General features: G+C 39.7%; 1 protein-coding gene across 7 annotated transcripts in view; it reads right to left on the reverse strand.

Annotated features, from left to right (window-relative positions):
- Positions 1-1,493: 1,493 nt before the first annotated feature.
- Positions 1,494-15,269, reverse strand: part of LOC117482217 (septin-9-like) — a 69,401-nt gene continuing 55,625 nt past the window's right edge. For all 7 annotated transcript variants that reach the window (XM_034130248.1, XM_034130247.1, XM_034130246.1 and 4 more), the window contains 8 exons: positions 14,054-14,182; positions 13,818-13,899; positions 13,454-13,591; positions 9,583-9,700; positions 7,005-7,100; positions 6,627-6,723; positions 4,216-4,267; positions 1,494-3,504 (listed from right to left, as the gene is read on the reverse strand). In XM_034130248.1, coding sequence (XP_033986139.1) covers positions 3,288-3,504; positions 4,216-4,267; positions 6,627-6,723; positions 7,005-7,100; positions 9,583-9,700; positions 13,454-13,591; positions 13,818-13,899; positions 14,054-14,182 — 929 coding nt within the window. In that variant the 3' untranslated portion in view covers positions 1,494-3,287. The remainder of the gene's footprint in view (positions 3,505-4,215; positions 4,268-6,626; positions 6,724-7,004; positions 7,101-9,582; positions 9,701-13,453; positions 13,592-13,817; positions 13,900-14,053; positions 14,183-15,269) is intronic.

Raw genomic sequence — 15,269 nt, forward strand, 5'->3', positions numbered from 1 at the left:
CCCTGAAGGCTCAGTTTGGCTCAGACAGTCTCGCTCTGTGCCATAAGGCAATCAATCTGGTTTCTGAAACAAATCGGTCCTGGTGTCATGATGACGTGTAAAAACTAAAGCTGTGTAGGCTTTGGCTGGAGATGGGAAAATCTTGGTTAGACTCATATTTATTAAGAGCTTTTATAGCCTACTGTGATTAGTTATGGTTTAAATCTTTGAAGCACATTTTACTGTCTAATATATTGCACTAATACATACATTTTCATTGGGAAAAGTCACCATATTAGGTGAAACTATGCTGTATCAGTGAGAGGGTACAGATGTCAGTTCATATGCACCACCAAATGGGTTTATACGTGTGCCAGCCAGTGGAGCTGTCATAGCACTGTCACAGTTTTCATTATCACTCACCTTCAAACTTCAGGATGTCTGCCTAGGAAACAGTTTAGATAGAAGTGACAACATTAGGTGAGTGTTCAATATATACAGATTTTTATAGAACTTCCATTGTCTCTCACCTTCACGTTTGTCATTGTCCCCCTGGCTGAGTCATTGTCAGGCTCAGCACAGCAGAGTTTCAAACCAATGAACTCAACACAGAGATGGTAAGAAAAGTCACAGCAGGAGCTCCAATGTGTGAAAGGGTGACAATGACCTCCCACATACAACACTGTTAACACATTACAATCAGCAGGGTAGTGTGACAGGAGGCGTAAATGAGAATCCCTATTAAACCAGTGCTGTGAGAGTGTGGTGTGATCCCACTATGAAGCTGCAAATTCCCATTTCCTCTCAGTTAAGATAATATTGTGTAGAGTAAACTGGATGTTTTATTTTTTATATTAAGGCAAACTATAATGAATTGCACTCAGGAAAAGTGAGCCACTCTCCTCAGTAAATAAGCAGGTCTCATTACATTAAATAATTTCATCAAATACGTTTACAGATAAGCATATTTTTGACACAGTTGGAAAAAGTCTTGTAATTGAATAGCCTACATGAGAGTATCTGAAATGTGGCATATTCATCCATGTATTTCTCAGGCAATAATAACAGATTTCATGTTATGACAATGTTTGGCAACTTGTTTTGCATGTCCAACCTTTTCCCCTGATTCTTTTCACACAATGCCATCATATTGTTGTTGTATGAAAATGAAAAGCAATAATAATGTAGGTATTTCAATACAGAATAGGTAGGAGATATTCATCATAGACTGTATTCTAGATGTTCTAAATGTACTGAAGTAAGCGATACGTTAAATGGCTTATTTCTCAATTAGATGTCAACTTTTGTGTACACATTTGTTTTAATTATTCAACTATTGATTAAAAAAAAACATGTTGCCCCATCAATTAAATCTAAGGTGAAATCTAAAACATTATGTGAAAACAATATACAGTATTCTACACTAATCAAACACTCGCATTAATAGTCACCAGCATAGACCACCAGTAGAGCTCTCCTTCACTGAATTATGTTTTAACAATCAAGACAATCAATTTCAACAATAAAAATATCAATCTTTATTATTTGAGATAGCATATCAAAGATAAAACCTTAGTCTATTATAACGTAACAAATAACACAAAAACTATACAACAGTAAACAACGTGTAACATTAACTTTCGTTGAAGACAATAATTATTGGTTTTCAAAAGTATTTTCTCTTCTTATTGTATGTATGCATATTTTCGGGTATAGTAAATTGATCATAAAACACACTTTTTTTGTAAGGAAAATAAGATGTCTCGATTGATCGATCCCTTGAGTTTGTATTAATGCAAACATTTTTCAAAAATATAATAAAAACTAATTTCTGGGTGTCGTTTAAGGTTTTTTGGCACAATGTGTGTCTCTGACAAAAAGCTTTTTATTGGTAGAACTGGTTTTGATGATTAATTATCAATGTACAAACATAAACAACTTTTGTACGTCAGCGCTAGTTATAGTGCAGCCTAGCCAACATGGTACAACATACTGTATGAATGCAGGCTACTAACCACAAACACTATGTAAAGCTAAAAGATCACATCATGTATAAAGACCTGCAAAAACCTCTGGATACCAACATTGTTGAACGTTGAATTGAACTGATTACACTTAACATACACATAAATACATATTCATAAATCAACTTATATACTGTATGTGCTTCTCTTTAGAACAAAAAACTTTTATTTGGTCAGGAAAAGAATGGACAAAATGGCTGCATGGGACAACAGTTGCACAGATTCCTCCACACCTCCCATTGTATACAATAATATTAGAACATGAAAAACAGCAATACAAATACAATAGTAAATGAGAAATGTAAAATGCAAGATACGATTATTACACAACATTGGCATTATATAGAAAGAGACGGGGTGGTTTGGCAAAAAGGGGGTTTAAAAACATCATAACACAACGGAAAAATGACATTGGGAAAAGGTTTTGTGAAAGCCGCCCACACTGCCACGGCTTTCGTTTTCTTAAAAAAGTATTATTCTGCAGTGCGGAGGTGTCAACAATATCTTAACTTTCTCCATGGTACTCTTAACCTAATCTAAATCTCCCTACTTAACCCTATTATCGCTACAAAACTATACAACACAACACAAAGCGGACCAGGCCAGAGGCACAACAGTTAGTACTAGTTTTAACGATAATGTGGTATCATTTCAAATTATGTATTTCATCTTTAACTATTTCATCTCATCTGAACATCAATTCATGACTAAACCCCACAACCCAAGATCCTGCAAAGGTACATTCTGTACAAAAATGTTTTGGGGCACTCTTTTTTTCAGTATACTGTGAATTTTGTCAATCTTGTACATTGTTTTTTCAATTATTTACTTTCCTGGCTTATGCACTTCACTGCACAGTCAGGGTAATCTAGATATATTTTGGTTTATCCATTACCTGAAATCTTTAATGGCTTATTGTGAAAATCTTGAATCTAGATTCTATTGTGCAGACAGGTAGATTAAATGCCGATAAAAACAGGTTCTGTACAGTATGTCATGTTGCAGGGAAGACATGAATCTGCTCAGAATTATGATGACGGAAAAAAATAATAATGAGGAAACGGCCCACAAAAGAAAACTGTTAGGATTTACTCTGACTCATGTGTCTTGGAACTTCCTGTGGTTAGTTTTGGGCAAAAGGGTCCTTCTAGAAAACACAAATGAGCTTCACAGCTTGAGTGTGTGCTTGTGTGCTTGTGTGCATGTGGGCTTGTTCATGTAAACAGAATAAATGTGCGAGTGTATGTTTTGTGCCTGGCTCTGTCCTGATCTCATATATTGACTCTACATCTCGTGGGACATGACTTCGTGCTTAGCAGCCACTCCGTTGGCCTGCGGAGCGCTGGGCGTCACCTCGGGCTGACCGTTGGCCTTTGGCTGAACAGCAGGATGGTCAGATGGTTGTGATTTGAAATGAGCGTTGGATTCATTTAACCGGCGGACACGATACGTCTCATAGTGGATGCTGCCTGTGATGTCCTTGATGTTCTGCATGTGTGTCCTGAAAGACAGAAGACCATATAACAACACCAGTGAGTATTGTCCAAAGTATAGCAAATGTATACAAACGTAATACGTGTTTTATTGGTTTTCTCATTATGTGTTGGCCCAGTGGTTTCACGGGATAAAGATAATGCAATAATTTTCTTTCATTTTATTGTGGTACATTTGAAATACACTGGGCTTACTGGCCAAAGGTTGTTTCTTTTTCATTTACCTTTTAAAATCAACATTTCACGATTTAGCATGCTTCTTATTATTCATTTAAATGTTTAAGGTAACCATATCAACATAACATGAGATATTTTTAAGGCCTTAATTATTTAATGTGACATTGATTTCAATTGATAGATAACGTCAATATATGGTCCACGTCTAAAAAGCTTTGGAACCATTGTTTTAGCCTGATGAGGTATAGATAAGATAAGACTGTACAAACAAGCATCTCAAATGCTTTACATTTAATGGAGCAGCTTTGTAAAAATGGCCGTTGTAACACTGTCTAGGGAAGCACTCAACCCATCTGAAAGAATTTCATTAGTATTGATTTCAGTAGGGAAGTGGAGCTTCATAGCGTCTCAGTGCCGTTTCCAATTCATTACGACAAATAAAGTGAGTTCCTTCTGATTTAGCAGGAGGCTCGGTCAATAAAAAAGCATTTTATATCAGTTCTTATACATCGTAAAAATCCAAAAACTCTATGGAAGCTCACCTGATGAGGAGGTCTCGCAGGTAAGCAAACTCACAGTGTCCAATATTCTCAACTGTAGAGAGAAAAATATGAAACATTAGTGGAATTACATCATTTGAGAACAATTTACAAAATAATCTTGACTTGACTCTCAGCAGATCATTTAGGGCTTTACATGCAGAGGGGAAGATATGCCAAACATATACAATTCGATAACTTATACCTTCTATTCCAGATAACTTGCCATTCTTCAAAGCACCACCACATGGCAGTGTTGCTCACAATTCAGCTGAAGGGCATTCTCTAACATGACATCGACAGCAATTTTCTTAAGCCAAGATAACACACTCCTCCATTTTAGAGTAAATTAATACATCTCGTCTCCCCTCATATTGGAGAACTTTAAGTGAGACATTCTAACAAACTCCCCGTGACAAGCTGCTAGTGCCTCCAGTAGGGCTAACACATGTTTGAATTATAGATTATGTCAAGGGTGTAAATGAAAAAAGGAGGGTGCTATTTATGTAAAGCTTTGAAATCCATGGGCAGGAAATTAAATTCTCTTTGAAAGGAGGAGAGTGGAGTTACTGCTGGGTCTGGGAGTGCTTATTAGTAGCGTCGAGGAAAGGCAGTACTAACTTGTAACAAGCTGCACTTCTGGTATCACCACTCTATTTTCCCTTTATTCAGTTCAATAAATACATTTAATGCATGAATTACTCTCCTTAGTTTCTTCCTTCCATCTCTAAATGTCCCCCAAACCCTGGAAAATAAACACTTTCTTCTCCACTTGTGATAAAGAGGCTTCTCTTTTGAGGCCTACATTATGAGGTCCAGCAGCGCAGCAGCTTCCTCTCTCAACCTTTTACTTGTTCTCTCTCTCCCTCGCCTGGCATTACTAAAGTGCAGCAATTGTTCTTTTAGTGACATTTGTCCCACAGTGCCAGTACTTTACCTCTCTCTCCCATGCCGCTCTGTTGAGTTAATTTCATAAAGCCTGCTGAGAGAGTAGTAGTCACCTTTAAGTTCTTAAAACTAAAAGGGTCATGGTTCTTCCTCGTAAATGTCATCTTCTCAGGGGGTACAACTGCCTGGTTTTAGCTTAAACGTATGCATTTCTGAGATTTAAGTAGGATCAATGTCATTATTCAATATAAGTAAAATAATTAAGCCATATAGAGTTGCAACAGCAATCCCGAATAGACCTCTTCAACATCACTTGTCTACATTGTGATCCACTTCGCTGTTTCAATACATTTTCAACAATATTTGGAAAAGTAACACCTTTACTTAGTATAAGTACAACAACAATGTCAAAAAATACTGCATTGCAACTGAAAGTACATAATTATTGACAGCAAATATACTTAACATTTAAAAGAAAAACTACTTCTTGTAGACCCTGTGACTGATAGATGATCTCTGCATTATGAGATTGTTTCTATTATTGCATTCATGCAAAGTGTACAACTCACAAATAGACATCTACAACGTGACAATTGCAGGTGGCAGGTCACTGCTGCTTGTTCAGGTGTCTCAAAATTGCACTGAACTACCTTTACGTGTTTATTTATTAAGTGAGATATTTATGTTTTATGATGCATGTATATCATATCTAATTAAACTAAAGTATTAATTATGTGTGCTGAATTGCATCCTGGGAAGGAGACAGTGTTTGTTTAACAGTGTCAGTCCCTTGTCCCGACCTCCTTCAGCTGTCTTCTTGAACCTCAAATTACATTTTCACTCCCGATCCAGACAGATGTCCTCTCTCTCCCTTTCTGTCTCGCATACACACATACACACACACATGTGTTTACACACCCAAGGGTGAAATGAGGACATTGCTTGCTATGAACCTCCTTGGCAGTGTGAGCATGCATCGCAGGCCAACAAATTTAAACTGTATCACATTTGCTGTGCGCAAGTGTGTGTGAGGCAGTGTGTCCGTTTCATCCCAAAGGACACAGAAAGTCCTTGTAAATCTCTTCCTCCTGTCTCATACATGTCCCTAGTTACAGACTCACAGAGACGTATGCAAACAAATGCACTGGTAGTCAAACAACAGATGGTTAAACCAGCTGGAAAGATTTTAAAGCTGCAGTTTGTACATTTAAAAAATTAGAATCTGTTGCCTTTTGTGCAAAGCTGTGTTGTTGATGCTGTCGTGTGAATGACATGAATGGGGCCTGGTGGCAAGCATGCGATTATATTATCTATCAGAGTGATCAAGCTAGATGGCCTTGGCACTGTCAAATGAATAGATGTGATGTGACTCACGTGTGAGTATGGTAAATGACATACTTTAGTGTTGTAATTCCATCATTCAGATTAAAATGAACACATATTATTATAATACCAATCTGTAATGGCAGGAAAAACAACCAGCTGTGCAATTATTATGTGTGTATCTTAGGGTGCATGTGTATTACCTTCTATGGTGCCCCATTTTGTTTTCCTTCCCAGAATCCTTTTTCCGTTCACCTGGTACTCCTGATCACTGCCCACGACAGCAAAAGGGATCATCTCCTGTTGAGTGCACACATACAAACGCACACGCACAAATGCACACGGTCAATGAAGCACTACCACCGATTTGTTTTCAGGTCATGCTTTTTGTTGTTCCACTTTGCTTGAACAACATGCTGTAATTGGGTCGTTATTTTTGTGATAATCGTGACTTTTTAGAAACAAAAAGAATAACGTATAACATTTGACAAAGGCTTGAGTTTCAATCTGAGTTCACATGTTTGATGGCTATTTAAGGTGCTTGAGCTACAGGAGGATACCTTCTTGTGAACTGAACGTACCCTGATTTTGTCATTGATCATCCTGTCGTCCGCATCCTCGTCAAACTCTTTCTGAGGGTAAACATCGATGCCATTGGCCCGCAGCTCTTCCCTAATCTGCACAGAGCAAAGCACAATGACACAGAGCAACCAAAATGATCTTATATAGTATATAATTGTCCAACTAATTCAGTTGAATAATAGTTTTTCCCCACTCAAAATTCTTGGTAATCACATTTAAAAAGAAATGTAACCCAATGGCTAAATCTTTACACATCATTACATAAAGGTCAGTAGTCATTTCAAGTAGTCAATCAGTCACCATAACATGCAAACTCTACATGATGTTTGGATTGAATTATGTCTACATACAGGTATTTAAGTCTCGGTCAGAGGGTTAAATGGAAGCTGCTCTGACCCACAAGAGGACCTAAATTATACTTGCTGGTGTTGACATTAAATGGTTCCTAATATCCTTGACACCCAGGGGTTACCATGGAGGTTAACCGCTCGAAGGTAAAAACAAATACATCCAGACGTATGACACAATGTTTTCCCCTATACTTTATAATGATTCAGGCACTGGCACAGGAAAAACAGACGGACTAGCTTCTGGGAGAAATGTCCTTTTAATGAATGACTGTTCACTCCCACAATTACTACCCTGACGATTTCCACTTGGTCTTTGATCCAACATTTCATTGTTTATCCTTGGCAGCTTTCTCAGGCTTACATTATAGGATGCAAACCAAGACAAATTCTACGAAAAGCCACATCAACTGTCGGCTGGAGAAATGCAAAAAGACACTTACAGCTGGACACATGGAAGCTTAACATTTAATAGAAAACCCCCGTTGCTTTTAGCATTTGCAAGTTGCTGCAGGGAAAGTGAAAAAACATTTGGCACGAGAGGCTTTTAGTCAATAATCTTCAGGGTCAAACAAAGCATGTGCAGCCAACCAAAACAATCCAGCCACTAGCAGCCCTGCAGCTCCCATCCTCTGCCAGGGCCTGGTCCAATCCCTGCTCTGTTCTTATTGGACGGTGTTACAGGAATCATGGGGAAAACGGTAGCCAAGACACGTTGGTGCTTCTCTAAAATGAATAAAGCTTTTAAGTTAAGTCTGTAGTCTTGGACACAGGGATGATAGATAAAGGAAATGATGGAGAAAGGCAGGTGGCCGTCTGCAGATTGAGAATTATCCAACAGAAACATACTGAGGAAGGGGAATCTGTTGTTGCAGGTAAAGCCATGATGAGGTTACAGTGGAGGATTATCAGCCCCAGAACATTTTATTGTGAGTTAGTTTGGGGCTACTGTATCATACAGAGAAAAAATCTAAATAACCCTTGAGGAACAAAATATTACTTGACAACTGCTTAAAATCTGCTTTCCAATGCTAACTCTGTATGGATGTAAATGTTTAGACCATGTAGTTGTGTTAATTGTTTGTGCAATTTGAAATTGTACAGTCAAGAATACATCTCGCAAGGACGAAAAACAAGGAGTAAGCAGGCCTGCAAGCAGCTCTGTTAGGCTATACTTTAAATAAGATTGTAAACAGTTTAGCAGGTGTAACGTGTGTTAGCATGGTTACATATGCTAATTAGCCTTAATCATCAAATACTGCCTGAAGAGACTGAAGGGAACGTCTGACGTTTGCAATCAACCAGTCATAAAGAGTCAATGGAGTCCTCAGGTTTCATTCTCTGGCTGCCATGACTTTCTGTACAATCCATCCCAAAACTGTCCCAAAGACATTTTAAAAACCAGATGACGGTGCTAGTGGAAAAGATAGGTGATCATTAAACTCATAGGAGATATTGCCTGTTAACCATGTCTGTCCAAAATATAGGTTTGAGATACTTTAGTCTGGACCTAAAGGGATGGACTGAACGTCTGCTAGCAAGGCTGAAGTAAATTAGAAGCTCTTAAAGCTGAACTAACTATAAAGAGCTGTATCAATAGGGATACAACTTAACTTACAGTACATGTCAAATCTGATGAATATTCATTGGCTGCCATATTGCTACTTTGTACAGTTCTGGCCAAGAAGAAAGGTCATGTTTTTTCATGTACCACACAGTGGAAAGCTCTCTGAACTTGCTGACTTGTACTTGCACCCAGTTATTTATGGGTAATGATGGGCCTGCTTGCTCCGCTGGCAACTGGGCAGAGGTTTCCCATCTAACAAAGAGCCAGACTTAAGAGTTGTGGAACGCCGCTCAGTAAATAAATGCTTAAAATAAAGAGTTCTTAAATGTTTCCTTCTGTACTGAGCATTACTTTCGAAGTGTTACTTTTATAGAGATGATACGGTATTCCCCAGGATAAGTACAATATTTAGCCAGATGGCTTTTGTTGGTGGTGCCTGGCAGCTCTTCATGTGTTACCAGCCTGTGGTCGTGGATAAGCATACACATATGTTTGTGAGGGGAATCAACCAACCTACCCCTCCCTTTATTTAAAGCTTAAATACCTGTTACAGGTTATTGCAGGTGTGATGGGAGGATGAGATGTCACGTGAAATCACATACAAAATATATAAATATCATAAAACCTGCCCCTCTGTGGTCTGAACACACAGACTGCTCTCACCGTTTGTTTAAAGAAGTCCCTCTCCTCCAGGGTGAGTGTGTCGGCCTTGGCGATGACAGGGACGATGTTGACCACCTTGCTGAGACGCCTCATGAACTCAACATCCAAAGGCCGCAGACTGAGGAAGATGGAGAAGACAATACAAATTAATGTTGTGCGTAAAGGTCTGTAACCACGTGTGTTTGTTGTCCCGGGATGTAACAAGAAAGGGAAAACATGCTCATGCTACGGTATGAGTTTCTAGAGATGCACATGGGTATTGTCTGTGCTTTTATCTGCATGTGTGCAATGCAATACTCCTTTTAATATTCTTCCATCATCTTCAAATTATCTGTATGTGCAGGGGAAGCATCTCACAACATTGATCCCTAGACCTTTCATTTTTTTCTTTTCCAAATTATCGCCAAAAAAAAAAAATGTGTGTACACAGAAATGTGTGTATTGAAACCAAGTAACCACCAGAGGGCAATCATGGTCTGTTACATTACATTAAGTCCGACTAAATATCTCATGTTGACACTCGTACTGCATTAACATATGCTGCCATTGCCTTCCAACTGTATACTTAACCAATTTTCCCGTCGCCCTCTCCTAGATGAGATTTAAATAAACTGAATGGCTGTCGGCCATTTGTTTGTAATATTCTCCTTTTTTGCTTAACTCAAAGCAAACTTGAGAATCGTTTGTTTGTGACAATTTATGAAAGGTTCTGGACTGCTGTTCTGTTCCTGTTTGTTTTCCATTTCTCCGTGCCTTCAGTGTTTTCCACTGGCTCAACATTGCCCCCAGTTGCTCTTCAAGACAGATTCCCCTCATGCTGTGTGCTCTGCCCTCCAATTAGCCCCAGCCAAGCCAGGCCAGCCTGGTTCAAAGGCCCGAGGGCAGCTGGAGGAGAAGCCCTGGCCTGCTCTCCACGGTGACTGACAGGCATGTCCCCATGAACATGGATGAAACACTGGGGAGCATGTGTGACATGGAGCGAGACAGAGGAGAGGGGGAATACAGAGCTGCACCAAGGTGAAGAGAGATGACACAGTAAGCGATGCATTCAACCAGACTTCACCACATTTATTTTGCATTTATCCTGCAGAGCAGACTACTGGCATGTATCATATGCAAGCAGAGGTTGTATAGCAAGAAAGTTAAAAAGGTGATAAAAAGTGAAGGAGATGATTATCTATCTGTGTGAATATTGAATATAAATGTTTAAGCGCAGTTGTTAAACTTGTCACTGTACGGATACAGGAAACTGCAAATTGGCATGTCAGCAGCCTCATATGCATGACTGAGCATACATGCACACTTTCATGTGTACACATGTATCTTTTTACATGAACATATGGCTAATATGTGCAAGAATGTATGCATGCACAGATGTCCCCTAAATGCCAGCTTGCATGGAAAAACCCTCCTTTTTGTATTGTTGAAAGAAAAAAATAGCAGTCATATTCATATCAATGGAAAACGATAAGCTCAGCTTGTAAATGAGAAATGGAGATAAGAGCTAACCACAGCACAGAGCTCCACCTTCCTTCTTTTATATACAGTAACAGATCAGGAACCAGCTCTGAGTTCATGAGAGTTAAAATGCAGCCTTCTTTTTCTCAGGAAGACATGTTAAATGAGGTAACAACGAGATTGCCCAGGGGGGGGAACAGCGTGGCTGACTCTGCCATTCTCAGAAATGGCTTCCGATGCCACGAGTGTCAGCTTCATTGAGCACCGTTCATCTGTCTGAAACCACAGAAGCAGCTTAAAAGCCATTTGCTGACACGAAGAGTTAAATTAGAGCTCAAATCAAAACTGCCGTTTAAAACGCCTCAGGCAAAAATACAATAGTACAAATAGGCATATCTCCAAAGAGTCTTATGAGAGCTACCAGGGAATTTCTGACATGATTTTCCTGACTGTCATTCTTGGACTACGGTCAAATGGCAGAGGCGCCCAGAGGCTTTTGGCGTTGTGTCTGTGTAATTGGTTACAGGCCCTAATTTAAAACTTCAACTGTTACTGTGTGCAATGAAAAAGGGAAAATAAGCAAAAGTAGGATAACAGGATCTGTGAGTAGACAACAGAACTTGTACATCACACATACAACTATTATTGTGTATAGGGTTCAGATACATTATACAGTATTGTGCCTAGAAAATATGTGCTGCATGTATGTGTTCATGTTTTCATATGTATTCCTTCATTCTCATATAACATACTCTTGTATCTATTCATGCTTCCATGCACATACATTAATTTCTATGCCAGGTCACAACAGTAGCCCCAACAGATGTCTCATTTGTTCCCCGCCTAAAACTCTCTGGTTGGCTGTGAGGAAGACACCACTTCCTGACAGATGTTTCCATCTTTTTTTTCACAAAGTCGTGACCATATTACAGTAAAGTGTGCATGTTTTTGATGTTATGTTTGTATGGGAAGTACCGCTTTTGAATTTAGCTTAAAAACAACAAATGATATAGAATCCGAGACAGGGTCATAATGAAAAATTGGGAGGTAAGTGTTTTGTTGAACTGGCTGAACTGAGCAGCTGTAGGTTGTGTATTACACAAAAATCCAAACAGGTGTAGTTATACAAGTGTTAGCATGCCTACTGCCCACTTGAGTCCACTGCATGTACTGCTTTACATGAACAGAGATACACAAAAACACACACATTCTCCAAAGCTGCAGCTGTGGCGACTTGAGCAGATGATGAGGGGGTCTGTCAAACAACGGGACACACAGACACACACATGTCATCCCCCTCTCATAGAGAACGTTAAGTGGACAACTGTTGAGTTACCAGAGGATGGGGCCTTCACAGAGATATGTGCTCAGATGGTTAGTGAACGAGTGTGTTTACAGTTGGTGTGCATGGGTGTTTAGTGGGCTTTTATCTGCCTGTTTACAATACAATACTCCTTTCAAGATTCATTTATAAATTATATGTGTGTGCATTGAGTCCTGCTCTGTGTCCTATTTGTCCTAAGAACACACAAGAACAGACAAATCGTCACTTTAAATCAAACTAATTACAGAGTCGCCTTGGAAAAAAAAGACCCTAATCATTGACAAAGCAGCAGAGGAAATGTGGTTAAGTGTGCAGTAAAGTGTGTCAACACAAACCCCATGTAGGTAAAGCAATCAGCTGCCACCTGGTTCTTTTAAGGCCACGTGTGCACTGGCAAGACATTGCAAGCTTTAGACCATTTTTTATTTCTGATCTGTAAACCACTTGGTTCCCATCTGTCTGTTTAACAACATTTTCACAAATAATGATGACATGTGATCATCAATAGAATCCAGATCTCTGATGCAGCCCTTTTAAAATGTAAGTGATACTTTCAGGCGCAGTAATGTATTGGTTAAGGAGGTTGGCAAATAGAAAAAAAAGCAGACATGTTAAGGCCATCCAATTAAAATAATGATATTGGTAAATGCATCCACCAACAAGCCTACAATTAACATGCTCAGTGAAAAGGTCATATGCCTCGAACCACTACAATTGATCCTTCTCTAGAGATTCCCTTCTCTGCATCCTGGTAATTGTTTCCCTGTCTCTCTCGCTCTCTTAACTATGAGATCTGTAGAGTCCAGTTTCACGGTGAAATCCGACTCTTCAAGTGATATTCAGTGTCTCTGCGGAGAGAATGAGTTCCATATGTTGTCACGAAAGAGAGAGATGATAAAAAGAAAGCTGCAGAAGGATGTGGTTAAAGAGTTGTGGACAGACAATGGGTTCGGGGGGGGGGGGGGGGGGGGGGGGGGGGAATTCCCAGAAGGCCTGATTAGTATCTGCAGCTGTGGGAGAAACTTGTGGGATGGCAGAGCAAAAAGTTGGGGCATTTAGTCACAGAGTGTCTTTAATATGTGATCTCACCAGTGGCCCGTGGGAGGTATGAAGTATATGCAGCAGTGCACCCTGGAGTCTGGGATCCTCTTCTTCCTGTTGATGTTGATCTCTTCCTGCAGGTAGGCTTCATACTGGTCATTGATGAACTTCATAATAGGCTGCCAGCTGGAAAAGGAAAGGGGAACAGTTAGCAAGTTTTGTACCAGCCGATGGTAGAAACCTGCTGCTTACAGTTAATACATATACAGCAGTGAATTAAGAATTATCGTGATACCCAGATACATTATTTTGAGGAAACACATAACCGTGGCTTTGATTTGCATAAGAGCAATGTCGGAAATTACTTTACTAACAGCTACTGAGGCCTTCAGATAAAGTAACCTGAGCTTACCAGTTCTCATTGTTGATGTGATCCCCAAAGCCTGGAGTGTCGATTACTGTCAGCTTCATCCTCACTCCTTTCTCCTCAATATCTAGACAAAGAAAATAGTATTGAATTAATATTTATTTTGGAAAGGCAAACAGAGAAAGAAACAGATCGGTAGTATGATAGAGCAGCAGAAAACTTGCCTAAAATGTTATGTCATTATTTTAGCTGTAGGCTTCTAAAAATGAAAATTGGCATACCGTGACTGATGGACTTGATCTCGATGGTCTTGGGGATCCGCTCCTCCGGGTTGGGCTGCACTGATTTGCGGCTCACCTTGGATTTGAACAGTGTGTTCATCAGAGTGGACTTTCCCAGGCCACTTTGACCTGATCAGGGAAACACACACCAAGACAAAAACATCAGTTACAGAAACACATTGTTAACGTACTGGTTTTAACCCCCGACAGTCACAGGGAACAAAAGCTCCTTCAACCCTAAACCAAAAGTGTCGTCATAAGCTCTTTACTCACTCAACCAGTGAGATTCAATATGCACATGACCTCATCTATAATGTAGAGTAAGTCAGTGTGTGTGTGTGTGTGTGTGTGTGTGTACACAGGAACATTTATTTTCTCACTGTGTTTTTGTGTGTTCGCACAGGAAAAGAGGCAATATCCTTATGACGTCCCAGTGCTTGTATGTGTCCATCTGCTCTCTCCCTCCCACTGCTTTTTTCCACAGAGGAGAGTATTGGATTGTGTGTGTGTGTGTGTGTGTGTGTGTGTGTGTGTGTGTGTGTGTGTGTGTGTGTGTGTGTGTGTGTGTGTGTGTAGACTATGAGCATAGCTGGTAAGCTGCAGGGTCAGACAGGCAAGCTGTGGAGGCCAAGAGGACAGATGTATTGTATAGACCACACACATGCACACAAACATGCAAAAATGTCTAACATCCTGAAAAGCATTGTTTAAAAAAAAATGAATTACTACTGTAATGTCTAACAAGTAAGATGGTCTACAGGGAAAAAATTCTCAAATATACTTCATACTGTCATTACATTGTATGTTTGTTTAGTCCTGGGACATGTAAGCACATGTTTTTAACAACTAAAATAAAGAGGGATAGGTTCGCCTGAAATAGAGACATCATATTGGTCATAAAATCTTTATTCAATACTTTTTATTTAACATTCAAAAATGTTTTTTTAGTGAGGCACACACACACCATATTTCTCCATCACCCTTTGTTCACAGCCCCTATGGGCATCCATTGTGGCGTGTGGAGTGTTGCCAAGCTGCCAGGCCCTCTGTGACACCCAGGGCGGCCTTTTCCACCACGCGCTCTCTCTCTCTCTCTCACCCTGCAAACACTCGCCCATTTTCTCTCTAACACACACACACACCCTAGCTGCCCTTTCTACGTGGTGGAAATCAAAAGGTCAGATGGCTGAGGGCAGGGTTTAGGCAAATACATTTC

Source organism: Trematomus bernacchii, unplaced genomic scaffold (assembly GCF_902827165.1).
Source record: "Trematomus bernacchii unplaced genomic scaffold, fTreBer1.1, whole genome shotgun sequence".
NCBI lineage: Eukaryota > Metazoa > Chordata > Actinopteri > Perciformes > Nototheniidae > Trematomus > Trematomus bernacchii.